Source organism: Acinonyx jubatus, chromosome A3 (assembly GCF_027475565.1).
Source record: "Acinonyx jubatus isolate Ajub_Pintada_27869175 chromosome A3, VMU_Ajub_asm_v1.0, whole genome shotgun sequence".
NCBI lineage: Eukaryota > Metazoa > Chordata > Mammalia > Carnivora > Felidae > Acinonyx > Acinonyx jubatus.
Window position 1 is genome coordinate 88142380 of NC_069388.1, and position 18420 is coordinate 88160799.

Sequence of the window (18420 nt, forward strand, 5' to 3'; positions counted from 1 at the left end):
TGCAGTCATACAAGACAACTTTGCTTCTCCTGATTTGCCTTTGCTGACATGTTTGACACAAGATCAAGAGCTTGGGTCTGATTCCTTATTTCAACAAAGTGAACTAGATTTTGCACCTCTGAGGTAGGATGGTTTATTTTTTATTTGTGTAACCTTTTTACTCTTTCTTTTCTTATTTTAAATTGTTGCTAATATAAATGACTTCAGGCTAAGGTGAGACTTTGGAGTGGGGTTAGATATTCTGAGCACACACTCTGAAGGTAACAAGGCCCTAGGTTAAGACATGATGCATGTTAATTTGGTATAGTAACATATGGGTAAAAATGAGCCAGGCAATTGCAGCTTATTTAAAAATAATTTTTAATGTATTCTAGTATTTCAGGCATAGTTTATTTTTAAATTTTTATTATTGAAGTATAGTTGACATATAATGTTATATTAGCTTCAGGTGCACAACATAGTGATTTGACAGTTCTATTCATTATGCAGTGCTCACCATGATAAGTGTTGTACATCTGAAACTAATGTAATACTGTGTCAACTATAGTCAAACAAAAAAGTTAAAAAAAAACTATAGATGTTTACAGAGTAAAAACCTTTGCCCTTCAGCTATGTAGTATCTTAAAATTACTTCTATGAAAAGCATTCTGTTTATAATAGTCATCCAGTAATTAGGTTACTGTTGTGTTTTAGGAGTAGATCACATCTTAAGGGATTTTTAAGAACACAGTACATGAGTAGTAAAAGGATCAGTGAAAGTTAAATGAATATTAAATTAAGGTAGGTGATAATAAACATTTAAAAAGTTATTTTTAATCTTTATTTTTGAGAGAGAGAGACAGAGTGCGAGCGGGAGAGGGGCAGAGAGAGAGGGAGACACAGAAACTGAAGCAGCCTCCAGGCTCTGAGCTGTCAGCACAGAGCCTGCTGCAGGGCTCGAACTCACGAACCGTGAGATCAGGACCTGAGCTGAAGTTGGTCGCTCAACCGACTCAGCCACCTAGGTGCCCCAATAAATTAAACGTTTTAAATAGTAAAGTTTGAATTTTTTATTTAATCTTTTTTTGGCAGCATGAAAATATTCCTAGTTTTTGGTAATAATTGTTTTAGGAGAAGGCTGAGAAAATATCAGGGTCATAAGGATGGGAGTTCATCTTTTTATAAGAAGTTTGCCTTGTTCAGTCATTAGCCACTTTAAGGGAATTTAAAATTAGAACTTTGTTTTTCACCACGCTTTTCAAATAATCTTGATTTCAGTGTCATACCAGTTTTGTATTTTTCATGTTAGTATTTAAAAAAATGTTTTTAATGTGTTATTTATTTATTTTTAACTGTATATTTTCAGGGGAATTCCTGGTAAGTCTGAAGATACTGAATGGTTTTCTCGACCGTCGGAAGTTAGTGAAGCTGTATTCCAGGCAGCCTCAGAAGTAGCTTCAGACTTAGTTAACAGTTGCATTAGTGTATCTCAGCACTCACTTCTAGGTAGTGCAGCTGTTGGGTCTCAGCGCTCCTTTTTACGTCCTGAACAAGGGACTAAAGAAGAGGCTGTTTCGTCTGATACAGATGATGAACTGCAAACCTCCGAAGACTTCGATAGTTGTGATGCTCTGTGTTCATACGTGGCATGGAAGACACAAGAAGTTCAGGAGCCAGAAGCCAGTTTAGCTGATGAAGGTCAAGTTTCAGTTTCAGCTTCATCTGATACAAGCGATGAATACATGACTTCTAAAGAAAGTGACAGTTTTGATGATTCTTATTCATATGTGCAATATCGGAAACAGAAAGCTTTACAGCAGTCAGGAAAATATTTAACCAGTAAGGATCATGATTCTTACTCAGATTCATCTGACACAATTGATAAAAATAAAATTCCTGAGGGAAGTGACAATTTTAGTGCCCCCTTTTCATGTATGCCATGGAACAAACAGGAAACTTCACACCATCCAGAAACATATGTGATCAGTAAGGACCGTGTTTCTTTTCCACATGAAGTTGCTCCTCGTTTTAATAACAAAATGTCACATTCTGTCTTGTGTTGTCTGTTGGAAAGAAGAGGAGAGGGCATTCCCTTGACAGCTAGTAGTCATTTTTTTGACAGTGTTTATTTAAAGGCTCCAGCTGAGAATGAGGTGAAAGACATGATGGATTCTTTGGAGGGGTGTGAAAGAAATGAAGAAGGTCAGGGGAAAGAATTATCTCAAGGTTTTGAACTAAAGGAGAGTAGAAGTACCTTAGTATTTTCAGAGGTGCATCCCAGATCTTCAGAAATACAGTCTATTGAGAGTGTTGTAGTTCCTGATAATTCTATACAAGTTTCAGAAATACATATACACTGTAGGGGACCAGGTACCTCTAAGATGGAGGTGTCTGGTGGTCCACTTCAGACTCTTAAATCCAACTTGGATGAGACATCAGAACAACTTTATTTTCAAGGGGAAAGAGACCAAAAGGCAACTTCTGCTTTTAGTGGAAAAAGTGTTGATGCTTCTGAAAATGTAGCCTTTGAGGCAGTTATTGCCTCTATTGAGCCTTCCAAGAAAGAGAGTACAGTAAATGAAATCCAAACTGACATCAATAAGTCTTTAATAAATAATAGCCAAGAAAGTGAATCAAAAAATCCATATCTTTCCCTATTAAATTATAATGATGAAAGCTCTTTCTTTGATAAGCTTAGTCATCCATGTTATGAGTCCACTCCTAGGGTGTTTGAATTAGCAGCTTCAAAACCATTGTTGCTTAAAAAAGATAATGGTGATAGTTCCTTCTATTGGCATCCTAATTTAAAGTCACTCCCCAGTGCTCCTCAGGAAATGTTTATTAAGCCACTTTCTCTTATTCCAGAGTGGAAGTCATCTGCTTCTTTGTGTGAAAAATCTCACAGCCAGGCTGTTGGTCTTGGCAAAGCACAGTCAGCTTTATTTCAGTGTGATATAGGCAATGAACCATTTCTTCCCATTGGGAAGATAGAGTCTGTTCCTGTTCTTGACCTTACAGAGAAGGTAGGATCTTCAAACATTTTTTATCCGTTGAAAGTATGGACTTCAGATTCGTTGGTTTTACAAGATTTAAAGCAGCAAACCTTGGAAGAAGTTGCAGATTCCTCAAACTATATTTTGGGTAAGAATATAAACTCTAGTAACATCATTGAAAGTCCATCTGCAGGATGGACTGTAGGAAGCAGCTTTTCAGCAAACTTGGTGACATGTGATGCAAAGTCACAAGGTACTTTACCAGTGACCAGTAACGCATCATTAGTTGCAGTTGGCCAAGAGACGTTGCTGAAAGCTGATGTAGGCCAAGATAAAATTCCTCGGCCTATGGGAGCCAAGTCCAGTTTCACTATACATACAATTATGCAAAATGACTCCTGTTTTCTAGAGGGGCTGCAGGTGAAGGCTGAATCTGACATCTGTACTCTGGATGATGGTACTGAATCCTGTAGCCTAGATGAAAATGCTGTTGTACGCAGTACAAGAGTTGCTGATCTACAAAGAGAGGTAAGACACAATAAAATGATGGTTGGGGGAAATGTAGTCTTTTTTAGTATCATTTCAGGAAATGGTATTGTTACTTGTTTTTATTTTACTTCCTCTGTTGCCCAGGTAGGTGACCAAGGTGACCTGACTGGAGAGTACATTGAGCTAGCAGGTTTAAAAAATGTGCTTGATGATCTAGAGGTTTGTGACAGCTTTCTGCACTGGCAATCTGCCTTACAACTGTCATCTAAGCAAGAGAGTGATTTTCAGGAGCTTGTAAGTTTTTCTGTTTGACTTTTCTTGTGGGGTAGGGAAGGAATATTTTAGTTGAAAAATGGGGATAAAAGTAAAGGGCCCATTTATATCTTCTGATACCAACATGTGGCTTACAATCTGGTCTTCATCTGACATACAAGAATATGCTCCGTTAATTTGTTACAGGTTGGCATAAAAGAACTACTTGTGTTTTGTAGACCATATTAGTGAGTTCTGTGGTGTCTTAGGAAAGGCCATCCTTTGGAGCTCCCAGGCCTTTCATCTTGAGACATGGTGGTTCATACCAGCAAGAACCTTTGGGACAGTGTTAAGATTAGACTCACTCATAGAGATAGTCGAATGTACATTTTTTTTCATTCTTGCCTTCAATGTACAAGCCTTGGAATAGACCCTGGAAGATTTAAACATTTCTGTTTAGAACCTCCTGAAAGATTTGACTTAGGAGGTGTTTTGAAAATTTTAAGAACCAATGTTGCCTCAGGAAGGATACTGAGGTGCTTAATGTCCACACTAGCTAGTGTCCCCAAAGGGAACTAATGAGTTCCTTTCCAAATGAGTGACATACCTGTGCATACACACATTCCTTCCCTCTCTCTATATATATCATTATTATCGTTACGTGTGTTTATTAGAAAATAACTTTGAGGTGTTAAGAAAGTTCTGTGTCAAGCTTTCTTTTATACAGGGCTTCATTTCCTGGATCCTTGGATCCCTTGACTTTAATGTTCCATTGGTCCCATTGCCCATCCTCTTTTGTCTGATACTGTCAGCTTCCTTATAATCTATCCTTATATCTTGTTAGTCATTAAATATAGTTATACAAGAGATGTTGTATACTTAATGTTACTCTCCTTTTCCTATTTTTCCACGTATAAAATTAGTATGTCATTAGAAAGTTGCTAGTTTGGGGTGCAATCATTTTTAGACATTTAGGTTCAGGCATTTGATTAGAGAAAATGAAGAAAGTTATTGAGATAAACTTTTCCTTTTATTTATAATTATTGAATTTATTTAAAAATGAAATATAGAGAACCATGAGGCTTATTTTATTTTCTTTAACATTCTAAAGTAGGCATTGTTTAATTTTCAGTCTAACAATAGTGGGATTGAAAATGGTAGCTAACACTGTGTGCTCAAATACTATGCTAAGAGATTTACCTATACCTCAATTTACTTAGTCCTTTGGTTAGTCCTGTCAGGTAGGATTGTTAATATCATCCCTATTTTACAATTGATACTTAGAGGAGCTTGCTCATGATTATTTAGCAAGTAGAGGAGCTAGTATTTGAAACTAATTGTATCTATGTATTTAACTACTATACCATAAACTGCCTTCCTGTTTTTTCTTCAGTGAAACCAAAGCCAAGATTTTTCATTGTTTTGGCAAGAGTAAAGGTTTTGCTAGGGGATTGGTCTAAGTCAATTTCAGTAAGAATAAGAAATAAGTATGATCAATTTTAAACTTACAGTTTCTAATTTTTTTGATAGACTACCTATGTAACTTAAATCAACTTTTATCTATCTATCTATCTATCTATCTATCTACTTATTTATATAGAGAGAGCACACATGAGTGGGGGAGGGGCAGAGAGAGAGAGGGTGAGAGAGAATCCCAAGCAGGCTCTGTGCTGTCAGCATAGAGCCTGATGTGGGGCTGAATCCCATGAACCATGAGATCATGACCTGAGCCGAAATCAAGAGTTGGATGCTTAACTGACCCAGCCACCCAGGTGCCCCAACTTTTTATCCACATAATATATATTTAAAGAAATGTAGATATGTGTTCAGTTAATAGTGATGTGCTAAGATTAACTCTGACCATTATTCCAAATTTTATTTGCCCCCCAGCTGTAGCCTTAAGTGTAGTTTTTCAGTTTAGGGAGGATGTTCCCTGTATTGTCTTTCACTCTTAGCTCCATTCTATGATCTGGGAGTTGCATGATGCCAATATTAGGGAAACAAGGAGCTCGATATAGTAGTATTCTTCCTGCATGGCTCAGCTTGCTTTCAGAGTGTTTGCCTGCTCCTTGGTTTCTTTCTTATTCTCATCTGTGTCTCAGAAGAGTCATTCATACTTGTTTGCCTTACTTTGATACTTAACCATCATTTCTCTAAAGGATTATTTGGGCATCTACTTATGTATGATGTACCTTGGGGCCATGAAAGGAGTGGAGATTTGGAGTCAAAACTTTGTTCAGTTATTTGTTAACTTTGTGCCTTGGGCAGATGACTTTGGAGGATCATTCTACTTATCTACATAAAGAAATAGAAATAGTAATAACCTCATGCATTGTTACGTTGGATGGGGTAACATATATAGCAGCACTGCTTGGCTGTTTGTTCCCTTCACTTTACTGAAACTAGACTATTACACTCTCACCAGTGGTTTCCTCCTATCCGTCATTATTTTATTCTGTCTTTCTCGTTCCTAGTAGCAGCATATTACATTCTTTTAGCTTCTGTGAAAAAATACTGTTTTAGTATTCCTTATTTTGGCCATGTAACTAAATATTATTTAAGGTTTACTCTTTAGTTTTATTTTTGTTTTGTTGGTTTCCCCTCTTCCACCAAGGACCTGATTTCTTCTCAAGGTTTAAATGCTGTCCTCTGTGTGATGGTTATCACCTCTATTTTTAGACCCTAATATTTTTCCTGAGGTAGATCCATATGCGATCTTGCATGAAATTTTCTTGTGAACATTCTCATCACTTCAAACATAACTTGCCTATATCAAAAGAACTCAAACTTTTTTCTGAAATCAGATTGACTTGTAGATTTTCTTCGTTCTTATAGAGGAGTTAGCATTTCTTGGTTTCTTCATCATCTTCGATTCTTTCTTCATTATTGATTAAAAACTGGGAGATAAACCAATATAGATTTTTTTCTTTCTGATTCCTCCCATTTTCAATTAGTAATGGAGATCTCCTAATCTCTTAAATAAATATTTCTCATCTTTCTCATTCTACATTTTCTTTTGTATTACCTAGTCTAATATCTGTATGATTTGAAGCTTTGATATAATGAATTTTTAAAAAATTTATTTACTTAAGTTTAATTCCAGTATAGTTAACATACAGTGTTATATCAGTTTCAGGTATATAATATTCTGTACATTAGCAATTCTATACATTACTCAGTGCTCATTGTGATAAGTGTACTGTTAATCCCCTTCACCTATTTTACCCATCCCCCTAACCCCCTCCCCTCTGGTATACATCAGTTTGTTCCCTTTAGTTAAGAGTTTGTTTCTTGGTTTGTCTCTTTTTTTCTTTGTTCATTCGTTTTGTTTTGTAAGTTCCACGTGAGTGAAATCATATGATATTGGTCTTTCTCTGACTTATTTCACTTAGCATTATACCTTTTAGAGCTATCCATGTTGTTGCAAATGGCCAGATTTCATTTTTTTTTTATGACTGAGCAATATTAATGAAATTTTAGTGTAGTCAAGAGTGGAATAGAAATTTTTTCTTCCTATATTTGGAAGCTCTATATTTGGAATAGAAAAACTGCTGTTCAGTACATATATGTGCCTGGGGACACACACACACACATGCACACACACAGTCTCTATCATATATGTGATATGTATGTTAATAAGGTGTACTTCAAAAAGTCTCCTTTAAGAGTGGGGTAATTGAAAACTAAGAACTTTGTGCTATGTTTAGAGCAGAGTTTCTCTTACTATTGTCTTTTTTTTTTTTTTTAACTATATTCTTTGTTGTGGGGGGCTTTTCTGTATATTTTAGTATGCTGAGCAATATCCCTGGCTTCTGCTCACTAGATGCCAGTAGCACGCCCCCCCCCCCCCCACGCCCAAAGTTATGACAGTGAAAAATGTCTCCAGGCCTTGCCAGATGTTCCTTGGTTGGGGAGAGGTGGGTGGGGGCAAAATCTCCCACAACTGAGAACCACTGGTCTAGAGAAATGTAGACCAGGGCAGATGAAGTAGAATATTTTTACACCCTGCCAACTTCCTAAGACTGTGTTCATCATTATACAATGAAAAAACCTTGATAAAAGAGGATAGAACAAAATTTATGCTTATGTACATCTTTAGACTCTCCTGAGAGGGCGTCAAAAAGAGGGAATAATATTTTTAGGAAAATAAAGCTAAAAGTGGTAGATTATTTTTATATGAGAGTGAATTTGATGGAAAATTGTGTATGTTTATATACTGACATCACCAATGATGGTTTCTAATTTCTAGTAAGGACTTGCTGGGATCTGATGAAACTTTGAGAACTTTTTCAGCATTTAACCTTTATTTCATTGTCAGTTTTGTTCACTGCTGCTTCTTCTACTTTATTTTTGCTTCATTATTACTTTTGTTTAAAGAAATTTGAGGACATATGTTTTTTGGTATTTGATTGTAGACATAGTTCTTTGATGTTTTAATTTTTTCTAAACATTTGTGGATTTCTGGAAAATATTCCTGTTTTCCTTCCTTTTCTCTTTCCTTTCACAATATATGTTTCCTTTAAAAAAAAATCTTTGAGCTTGTCAAGAGGAATATACCAAAGTTCAAATTCTTCAGTGATCATATTATGATATGGAACAAACTTCGAGGCTTCCTATCTGTAATAATATTCTATGCAGACAGCCTTCCAGACCCTCAGAATAATTTGTAGAGCCTTCATAGAATTGACCAAACAGGATATGACTTGTATATGAATTCGGGAGGGTGGAGAATATGAACTTAAGGAACTGGCATAACTGTTTAGTATTCATTTTCATGAAAATTAGGTTTGTTTTTTTATCAGATGAAGTCTAAAATTAATGTTATTGTCTTAAAATTTTATCTCTTTTTATAGGTAGATCATTCCAGTACGGACATTAATCAGTCTTTTTCATCTGTATTGCCTCCATTTGTTCCTCATGAGCTAACCAGAGAGTTGGAGTATCACTATTCAGATCTCAGAATGTTGAGGGTATCTCCCGACACTGTGCAAAAGACTCTCAAACATTTAGCAGGTATGTAGAAGAGGATATATTGGGTGTTCTTAAGGCTAGCTTGTTAAAAATATCATGCTATGGCTGATTTTTTAATTTTGAGCTCCTGCAATAATGTTAACTTTGAAATAGGTGTATTTAAATCCCCAGATCTTTTATTAGATGAACCATTTGATTTTTCATTGCATTCTTTATGGCAGTGTTTAGAACTGAATTACATGGAGGAGTCTGATATTAGAGTCAGTTTATTTCTGTATTCCTTTTTGTGACTTGAAGGGAAAAAAGAAACTAATTGAGCACAAGAGAAGAGTGGATCCAAATAAGTTTGTAGAGAGGAAACTGAGAAATCACTTTTGAGGTAGAAAGCAAGATTATTTGCTGAGGGAAGCAGGAAGTGGTAAAGAAGGGTTGGAGGTTTGAGGTGAGTGGCTTGGTGCAGGTTCAGAATTTACATTAAAGTGAATAGGGGTTGGAGCTGACCAAGGGCAAGCAAAAGAATTGGCAGATAGTTCTGAGAAGTCAGCTGAGGTGGGAGATGATTTTGTAAAGTTGTCAGCCTTAATAGAATCTCTGATCTTTGTCTGCTAAAGGACTGCAGAAGGTGAGTTATAGGATTGATCCCTGGTTGAGGGATTTATTGATTGGGTAGATGTGATAGATGGAAAGCAGTGGAAGGGAATCAGTAAGAGTTGATCACCTTGGTTTCAGCCTGCTTGGAGAGAGAGAGAAGAAAAACCACAAGAGTTATTGGAGAAAATAGAAGGTACAGTGATTTATTTATGAAGTTGAATAGATGAGGTGGATATATTTATGGAAAGAGCTAGAATAATAGGTAATTTTGGTCAGATTGAGGTGGTACATTTATTTATTTATTTATTTATTTATTTATTTATTTATTTTTTACATCCAAGTTAGCATATAGTCCAACAATGATTTCAGGCGTAGATTCCTTAATGCCCTTTACCCATTTAGCCCACCCCCCCCCCCACAACCCATCCAGTAATCCTCTGTTTGTTCTCCATGTTTAAGAGTCTCTTATGTTTTTTCCCCCTTCCCTTATTATTATGTTATTTTTGCTTCCCTTCCCTTATGTTCATCTGTTTTGTCTCTTAAAGTCCTCATATGAGTGAAGTCCTATGATATTTGTCTTTCTCTAATTTCGCTCAGCATAATACCCTCTAGTTCCATCCATGTATTTCCCTGATGATGAGTGATGTTGAGCATTTTTTCATGTGTCAGTTGAAGACGTCTGGATGTCTTCTTTGGAGAAGTGTCTATTCATGTCTTTTGCTCATTTCTTCAGTGGATTATTTGTTTTTTGGGTGTTGAGTTTGATAAGTTCTTTATAGATTTTGGATAGTAACCATTTATCGGATATGTCATTTGCAAATATCTTCTCCCGTTCTGTCGGTTGCCTTTTAGTTTTGCTGATTGTTTCCTTCGCTGTGCAGAAGCTTTTTATTTTGATGAGGTCCCAGTAGTTCATTTTTGCTTTTGTTCCCCTTGCCTCCGGAGACATTCTACATTAGAGTAAGAATTTTGTTCCCCTTGCCTCCGGAGACATTCTACATTAGAGTAAGAATTTTGTTCCCCTTGCCTCCAGAGACATTCTACATTAGAGTATTGTAGAGTACACTCTGCAGTAGAGTAAGAAGTTGGATGCAGCCAAGATCAAAGAGGTTTTTGCCTGCTTTCTCCTCGAGGGTTTTGATGGCTTCCTGTCTGACATTGAGGTCTTTCATCCATTTTGAGTTTATTTTTGTGTATGGTGTAAGAAAGTGGTGCAGGTTCATTCTTCTGCATGTCGCTGTCCAGTTTTCCCAGCACCACTTGCTGAAGAGACTGTCTTTATTCCATTGGATATTCTTTCCTGCTTTGTCAAAGATTAGTTGGCCATATGTTTGTGAGTCCATTTCTGGGTTTTCTATTCTGTTCCATTGATCTGAGTGTCTGTTTTTGTGCCATGAGGTGGTACATTTAAATGAGGATCAGTTTGAAGGCTGACTGGATCTGTTGCATGGCCCTGGGATTGGATAGTTGAAACTGAATAAAAATCACTAGGATAGAAAGTAGGTGATTTTGGCGCTAGCTTATTGAATTAGTTAGTTATGTTTAATTATTTTCTGGTTAATATGGGATTTGGTTATTAGGGAAAATCTGTGGACCTTGAAGTCTTCAAAAAATGAATGGGAGGGATTGGAAGTTGCAAGAAGAAAGTGATAGATGAAGGATGGTAGAGAAGTTGTGTGTAGCCTAAGCCTCAAAAAGAAGGTTTTCTTTTCTTTCTTTTTTTTTTATTTGAGAAATATGGAAAATAATAGTAAAGAAATCATTGTGACAAGTAGTTAAATGCCACTTCCATCTCTCTTTGTTTCCAGAGTCATGGTGTATGGAAGAGGGCTGAAATGGCAGTAGTATTAACAAGGGGAAAATAAAGTTTCTTTCTTTCTTTTTTTTTTTTTCAAGACAGAAAGTTGGAGAGTGTTCTATGAAAAATTTGAGAAAGATTGTTTCAAAGAGCACAGAAGAAAAATTGGGAGGGGAGGAATAAATAGTGAGAGGAACCAAGATAAGAAAATAGAGCAGTAATAGAATGTGGGGACAGGAGACTGGCAATGTTGGCCTTTGTTTGGACCAGGGATTTTAGTGATGAGCATAGTTGAAATGACTGGCCTCAAATATCCTCTAATTTTATCAGTAATAATTGTGATGTCAGAACTATCTGAGTCCCAGATCATTTCTGTCCTGGTCTCAAACATGAGGACCACTATAGGATTTGAGAAGGGAATCATTTCTAAAAATGTCTTTTTGGGTTCTCTTTTACGGATTATAGCATGGTTTGGTAAAGCATTCTCAGGGTACCACCTCATTTTTGCCTTTATATCCTTTGAAATTGGCCTTAAGTTCTGTTAAGGACATTCTGTTCTGGGGTTGTTGTGTTTTTTTCTCCCCACTTTACATTTCAGTTTGGGAAGTTTCTATTGACCTACTGTTAAAAATCACTGATTCGTTCCTTGGCATGTCCAGCCTACTGATGAGCCCATCAAAGGCATCCTTCATTTCTGTTATGCTGTTTTTGATGTCTGTCATTTCTTTTTTTAAACAATTTTTAATAATTTTTTATGTTTACTTTTGAGAGAGATAGAGAGACAGAGAATCTGAAGCAAGGTCTATCCTGTGAGAGCAAAGCTTGATGCGGGGCTTGAACCCACAAACTGTGAGATCGTGACCTGAGCTGAAGTCAGATGCTCAACCTGCCGAGGCACTCAGGCATCCCTGTCATGTCTTTTTGATTCTTTATTAGGGTTTCCATCTCTCAGCTTATATCACTCATCTCTTCTTGAATTTTGTCCACTTTTTTCTATTAGAGCTTTCAGCATATTAGTTATAGTTATTTAAAATTCCTGGTCTCATAATTCCAAAATCTCTGCCATATCTGAGTCAGATTCTGTTGCTTGCTTAGTCTCTTCAGACTGTTTTTTGTCTTATAACATGCCTTATAATTTTTTGTTAAACACTGTGCTTGAGGTATTAGGGAAAAGAACTAAGGTAAATAGGCCTTAGATGTGAGGCTTTAGTTTACTGACTAAAAGTTAGGCAGTATTACTGTTTGCGGTAACTGTTGTCAGACAGTAAAATTTCCTCTGGTGTCTTTGTTTTTTGTCTCCTGTGTTGTCTTTTGGTTTCCTTTGACACTCCTTAAATAGAGTCTGAGCCTTGCTTCCATTCTATCATTTGTAATGTCTTGTTATTATAGAGGAGCCTTACTGATCTAGTGGTAAGGCGTGGAGGGGAGAGGTTTCATTATAATAATCCTATGATTAGGTGTCTTTCAGTGAGCCTATATCCCTAGGCTATTACTTTTACAAGTGCTATTCTTAGTGTTTTTCCTCTCCTTAGGTGAAACAGGAAGGCTTGGGGGTGGGGTGGGGCTAGAGTTGGGTGTTTCCCTTCTTCTAGGTTGGTTTAACTCAGGTAAAACCTAGGCAGTCAGGCTCTGATAATATAGTTTCCCTTGAGATCCCTCTATTATGGAAAACAGAGGACTCCAGGCTTTTTCTAAAATGGTTACTTTACCATTCCCTGTGCCAAGATTATGAGGGTATTTTTGTCCCATCTTCATCTTGGGAACCTTGTGAGGCCCCTGGAAGTAAAGCTCATGAAAATATAGAGTCCTCCCTGGGCTTTGGAGTTTTGTTTTTTCGGTTTTGTTTGTTTGTTTGTTTGTTTGTTTGTTTTTTGTGTTTAATTGTTTGCTCTTCTTTTTGAGAGAGAGAGTGGGGGGAAAGGGGCATAGAGAGGGGGAGACTGAGGCCGAAGTGGGCTCTGCACTGACTGCAGAGAGCCTGATGTGCTGCTTAAACTCATGAACCATGAGATCATGATCTGAGCTGAAGTTGGACCTTAACCTAACTACCCAGACACCCTCCCCAAGGAGTTTTTCTCTCTAAAGTGAGTTCATGCTTAGCCTCTAGCAGTTGGTTAATTGCAGTTTGATTTTTCCTGCCCATTTTTGGTTCCAGTGCCTTCTGCTCCCTTAATATTACTCCCTCTCTGATTCTTTTTATTTGTCTCTCTGGTTTTCAGAACAGTTGTTTATCCTGTGAACTCAGTTCTCTGATGGATTTAAGAGTTTTGATTTTCAGTTTGTTCAGCTCTTTTCTGGTGCAGATGTGAGTGACTTCTAAGCTCTTTATGTGTTGGACAAGAAAATTCTCTTTTTTAAAAACTATTAAAATATATAATAAGAGCAACTAAGCTAGAGCTTTGGAAGGAGAAATGATATGTTTAGAATGGAAATTGAAACCATCTGTCATTAGCTTTTTTTAAAAACAGCTTTTTTGAGATGTAATTCATATGCAATACATTTCACCCATTTAAGGTATCCAGTTCACTATGTTGTGCAAACATCACTACAGTCTAATTTTATTTTTATTTATTTTTTAAAGTTTTTATTTAAATTCCAGTTTGTTAACATACAGTGTATTGTTTCAGGTGCACAATATAGTGATTCAACACTGCATATATCATCCTGTGCTCATTACAAGTGCCCTGCTTGATCTCCCTACCTCATCTCTGGTAACCATCCTCACTACACTCTAATTTTAAAATATTTTTATACTCTAGGTACCCTGTACCTGTTTGTACTTACTCCCCATTCCACACCTCCCTCAGCCTTAGGCAATCTAGGCAACCACTAATTTACTGTGTCCATAAATTTGTCTATTCTGGACATTTTCATATAAATTAAATCATACAGCATGTGATCTTTTGTGAGAAACTTCTTTTGAGTATGTTTTCAAGATGTATCCATTTAATAGTATGTATCGATACTCCTTTTTTATTAAGTAATTAATTACACAATTATATAGATAATGTCACATTTTGTTCACCCATTTATCAGTCGATGGGCATTTGGGTCTTTTTCCATTTTTGGCTGTTGTGAACAATACAGCTGTGAACATTCATGTACATGTTTTTGTGTATATGTATATTTTCCTTTCTCTTTGATATATATCTAGGAGTGGAATTACAGGTTTTATAGTAACAGTGTTTTAACATTTCAAAGAACTGCTGAACTGTTTTCCAAAATGTGCAACATATTACTTTGCCATTAGCATTATGAGGGTTCCAATTTCTCCACATCTTCAACAACACTTGTTATTTTCTGTCTTTTTGATTATAGCCATTCTGGTGGATATGAAGTGGTATCTTATTGTGATTTTGATTTACCTTTGCCTAGTTGTTAATGATATTGAGCATTTTTTTCCTTGTGTTTATTACCCATTTGTATATCTTTGGAGAAGTGTCTATTCAGATACTTACTTTTTAACTGGGTTATTTATTTTTTTTTAATATGAAGTTGTAAGAGTTCTTTATGTATTCTGGGTACAAGTCCTTTATCAGATATGTTATTTGCAAAAATTTCCTCCGACTCTGTGGGATGTCTGTTCACTTACTTGATGGTATTAATCACAGCATATAGTTTTGAATTTTGATGAAGTCCACTGTATTGGTTTTTTTTTCCTTTTAAAAAATTAATACTTGTAGTAGTGGTAAAATACACATAATATAAAATTTGCCATCTTAACCACTTTTAAGAATATAGTGCCATGGTGTTAAATATTCACACTGTATAAATATTACTGTCATCCATCCACAAAACTTGTAAAACTGAAACTGTTAGTATTAAACAGCAGTTCCCCATTTCCCCCACTGTTAGTCAACTATCATTCTACTTTTTGTTTCTCAATTTGACTACTCTAGATACCTCATATAAGTGGACTCATACAGTATTTGTCTTTTTGTGACTGGCTTATTTTACTTAAAATAATGTTTTGAAAGTTCATCCATATTGTAGTAGAGTCAGATTGTGTTGAATGTGTAGATCTGGTTTGGGAGTATTGCCATCATAATAATATTAAATTTTTTGGTCTGTGAACATAGGTGGTCTTTCCTTTATTTGGGACTATGCCATCTTATATTAAATACTTTGACCTATAAATATGGGACATCTTTCTGGGATTTAGGTTTTCTTCATTTCTTTCAACAATATTTGTAGTTTCCAGGGTACAAGTCTTGTACTTTGTTAAATTAACTCTGTATTTTAATCTTTTTGTTGTTATTGAAAAATTGTTTTCTTAATTTCACTTTGGGAATATTCCTTGCTAGTGTTGAATTTTCTATGTTAATTTTATAGCTGCAATCTTGCTGAACTATTTGTTTATTATCTTTAATTGTTTTGTGTGTGGATTTCTTTATATACAAGACCATGTCATCTGCAAATGTAGTCTTCTTTCTTTCCATGTGTGCCTTTTATATATTTCATTTCCCAATTGCTCTGAACCTTCAGTACAATGTTGCATTGAAGTGGCAAGAACAGACATCCTTGTCTTGTCCTGGTCTTTGTGAAGAGGTATGAAGTCTTTCATCATTAAGTATGATGTTAGCTGTGGGATTTCTGTAGATGCTCTTTATCAGGTTGAGGAAGTTCCCTCTTATTTGAAGTTTTTAGAGCATATTTACCATGTTAAAGGTGTTAGATTTTGTCAAATGTTTTTTCTGCTTCTTTTATGATGATCATACGGTTTTTGCCCTATATTCTAATAATAAGGTGCATCGGTAATTAATTTTCATATGTTGAACCAACCTTGCATTCTTGGTTATATGTGCCATTTGGTTATGGCATACAATCCTTTTTACGTATTTTTGGATTTGTTTTGTTAGTAATTTTTTTGAGGACTTTTGTGTTTATATTCATAGAGGTATTGGCATATAGATTTTTTTGTGATTTTTGTTGTTAATTGGGTTTTGATACAAGGGTAATACTACTGTCACAAGTTGAGATGAGAAGCATTGTCTCCTCTAGTTTTTGGAAGAGTTTGTAAAGGGTTGGTATTAGTTTTTATTAGATGAAACTCAGCTTTTATTAGATGAAGCTGCCTGGCCTAGTCACTCCTTTTTATTTTGTTAAATTGGTAGTAATATCCCTTCTTTCATTCCTGATTTTGATAATTTGAGTTTTCTTTTTCTTTCTCTTTTTTTGGTGAGTCTAGCTAAATTTTGTCAATTATGTTCATCTTTTCAAGGAAATAAACTTTTGTTCCTCTACTTTTTCTGATCTGTTTTTCTCTATTTTTAAATCTCTGCTTCAGGGGCGCCTGGGTGGCTCAGTTGGTTAAGTGACCGACTTCAGCTCAGGTCATGATCACACAGCTCGTGGGTTTGAGCCTGCGTTGGTCCCTGTGCTGACAGCTCAGAGTCTGGAGCCTGCTTCGGATGCCATGCCTCCCTCTCTCTGCCTTCCCCCCCCGCCTCAAAAATAAATTAAAAAAAAATTAAATCTCTGTTTCATTTATTTCCTTTTTGCCTTTATTTTTTCCTTCCTTTCACACTTCAGTTTTAGTTTGGGCTCTTTACTGTTTCTTAAGATAAAAGAATAGGTTATTGATTTGAGATCTTTCTTTTTTTTAATTTTATTTTTTATTTTTTAAAATTTACATCCAAATTAGTTAGCATATAGTGCAACAATGATTTCAGGAGTAGATTCCTTGATGCCCCTTACCCATTTATCCCATCCCCCCTCCCACAACCCCTCCAGTAACCCTCAATTTGTTCTCCATATTTATGAGTCTCTTCTCTTTTGTCCTCCTCCCTGTTTTTATATTATTTTTGTTTCCCTTCCCTTATGTTCATCTGTTTTGTCTCAAAGTCCTCAGTGAGTAAAGTCATATGATATTTGTCTTTGTCTAATTTCGCTCAGCATAATACCCTCTAGTTCCATCCATGTAGCTGCAAATGGCAAGATTTCATTCTTTTTGATTGCCGAGTAATACTCCATTGTGTATGTGTGTGTGTGTGTGTGTGTGTGTGTGTGTATACACACCACATTTTCTTTATCCATTCATCCATCGATGGACATTTGGGCTCTTTCCATACTTTGGCTATTGTTGATAGTGCTGCTATAAACATGGGGGTGCATGTGTCCCTTTGAAACAGCACACCTGTATTTTGTGGAAAAATGCCTAGTAGTGCAATTGCTGGGTCGTAGGGTAGTTCTATTTTTAGTGTTTTGAGGAATCTCCATACTATTTTCCAGAGTGGCTGCACCGGCTTGCATTCCCACCAGCAGTGCAAAAGAGATCCTCTTTCTCCACATCCTCACCAACATCTGTTGTTGCCTGAGTTGTTAATGTTAGCCATTCTGGCAGGTGTGAGGTGGTATCTCATTGTGGTTTTGATTTGTATTTCCCTGGTGATGAGTGATGTTAAGCATTTTTTCATGTGTCAGTTGAAGATGTCTGGATGTCTTCTTTGGAGAAGTGTCTATTCATGTCTTTTGCTCATTTCTTCAGTGGATTATTTGTTTTTTGGGTGTTGAGTTTGTAAGTTCTTTGGATACTAACCCTTTATTGGATATGTCATTTGCAAATATCTTCTCCCATTCTGTCGGTCGCCTTTTAGTTTTGCTGATTGTTTCCCTTGCTGTGCAGAAGCTTTTTATTTTGATGAGGTCCCAGTAGTTCATTTTTGCTTTTGTTCCCCTTGCCTCTGGAGACGTATTGAGTAAGAAGTTGGATGCAGCCAAGATCAAAGAGGTTTTTGCCTGCTTTCTCCTCGAGGGTTTTGATGGCTTCCTGTCTGACATTGAGGTCTTTCATCCATTTTGAGTTTATTTTTGTGTATGATGTAAGAAAGTGGTGCAGGTTCATTTTTCTGCATCTCACTGTCCAGTTTTCCCAGCACCACTTGCTGAAGAGACTGTCTTTATTCCATTGGATATTCTTTCCTGCTTTGTCAAAGATTAGTTGGCCATATGTTTGTGAGTCCATTTCTGGGTTCTCTGTTCTGTTCCATTGATCTGAGTGTCTGTTCTTGTGCCAATACCATACTGTCTTGATGATTACAGCTTTGTAGGATGGCTTGAAGTCCAGGATTGTGATGCCACCTGCTTTGGTTTTCTTTCTCAAGATTGCTTTGGCTATTCGGGGTCTTTTCTGGTTCCATACAAATTTTAGGATTATTTCTTCTAGCGCTGTGAAGAATGCTGGTGTTACTTTGATAGGGATTGCATTGAATATGTAGATTGCTTTGGGTGGTATCAACATTTTAACAATATTCTTCCTATCCAGGAGCATGGATTGAGATCTTTCTTTTTGATATAGGTGTTCACACTGATAAATTTCTAAGCACAACTTTAGCAATCTACTCATAG

At 36.3% G+C, this 18420-nt stretch overlaps 1 protein-coding gene across 7 annotated transcripts in view; it reads left to right on the forward strand.

Annotated features, from left to right (window-relative positions):
* The window catches only part of ALMS1 (ALMS1 centrosome and basal body associated protein), a 219032-nt gene that overhangs the window by 33966 nt on the left and 166646 nt on the right, over window positions 1–18420 (forward strand). For 5 of the 7 annotated variants that reach the window (XR_008289406.1, XM_053200768.1, XM_053200763.1 and 2 more), the window contains exons 4-7: window positions 6–123; window positions 1346–3500; window positions 3606–3755; window positions 8567–8726. Coding sequence is in view for 6 of the 7 variants with exons in the window: in XM_053200768.1 (XP_053056743.1) it covers window positions 6–123; window positions 1346–3500; window positions 3606–3755; window positions 8567–8726 (2583 nt within the window). In the remaining variant the exon portion in view is untranslated. The remainder of the gene's footprint in view (window positions 1–5; window positions 124–1345; window positions 3501–3605; window positions 3756–8566; window positions 8727–18420) is intronic. The other 2 variants (XM_053200767.1, XM_053200765.1) reach the window with 2 other exon arrangements.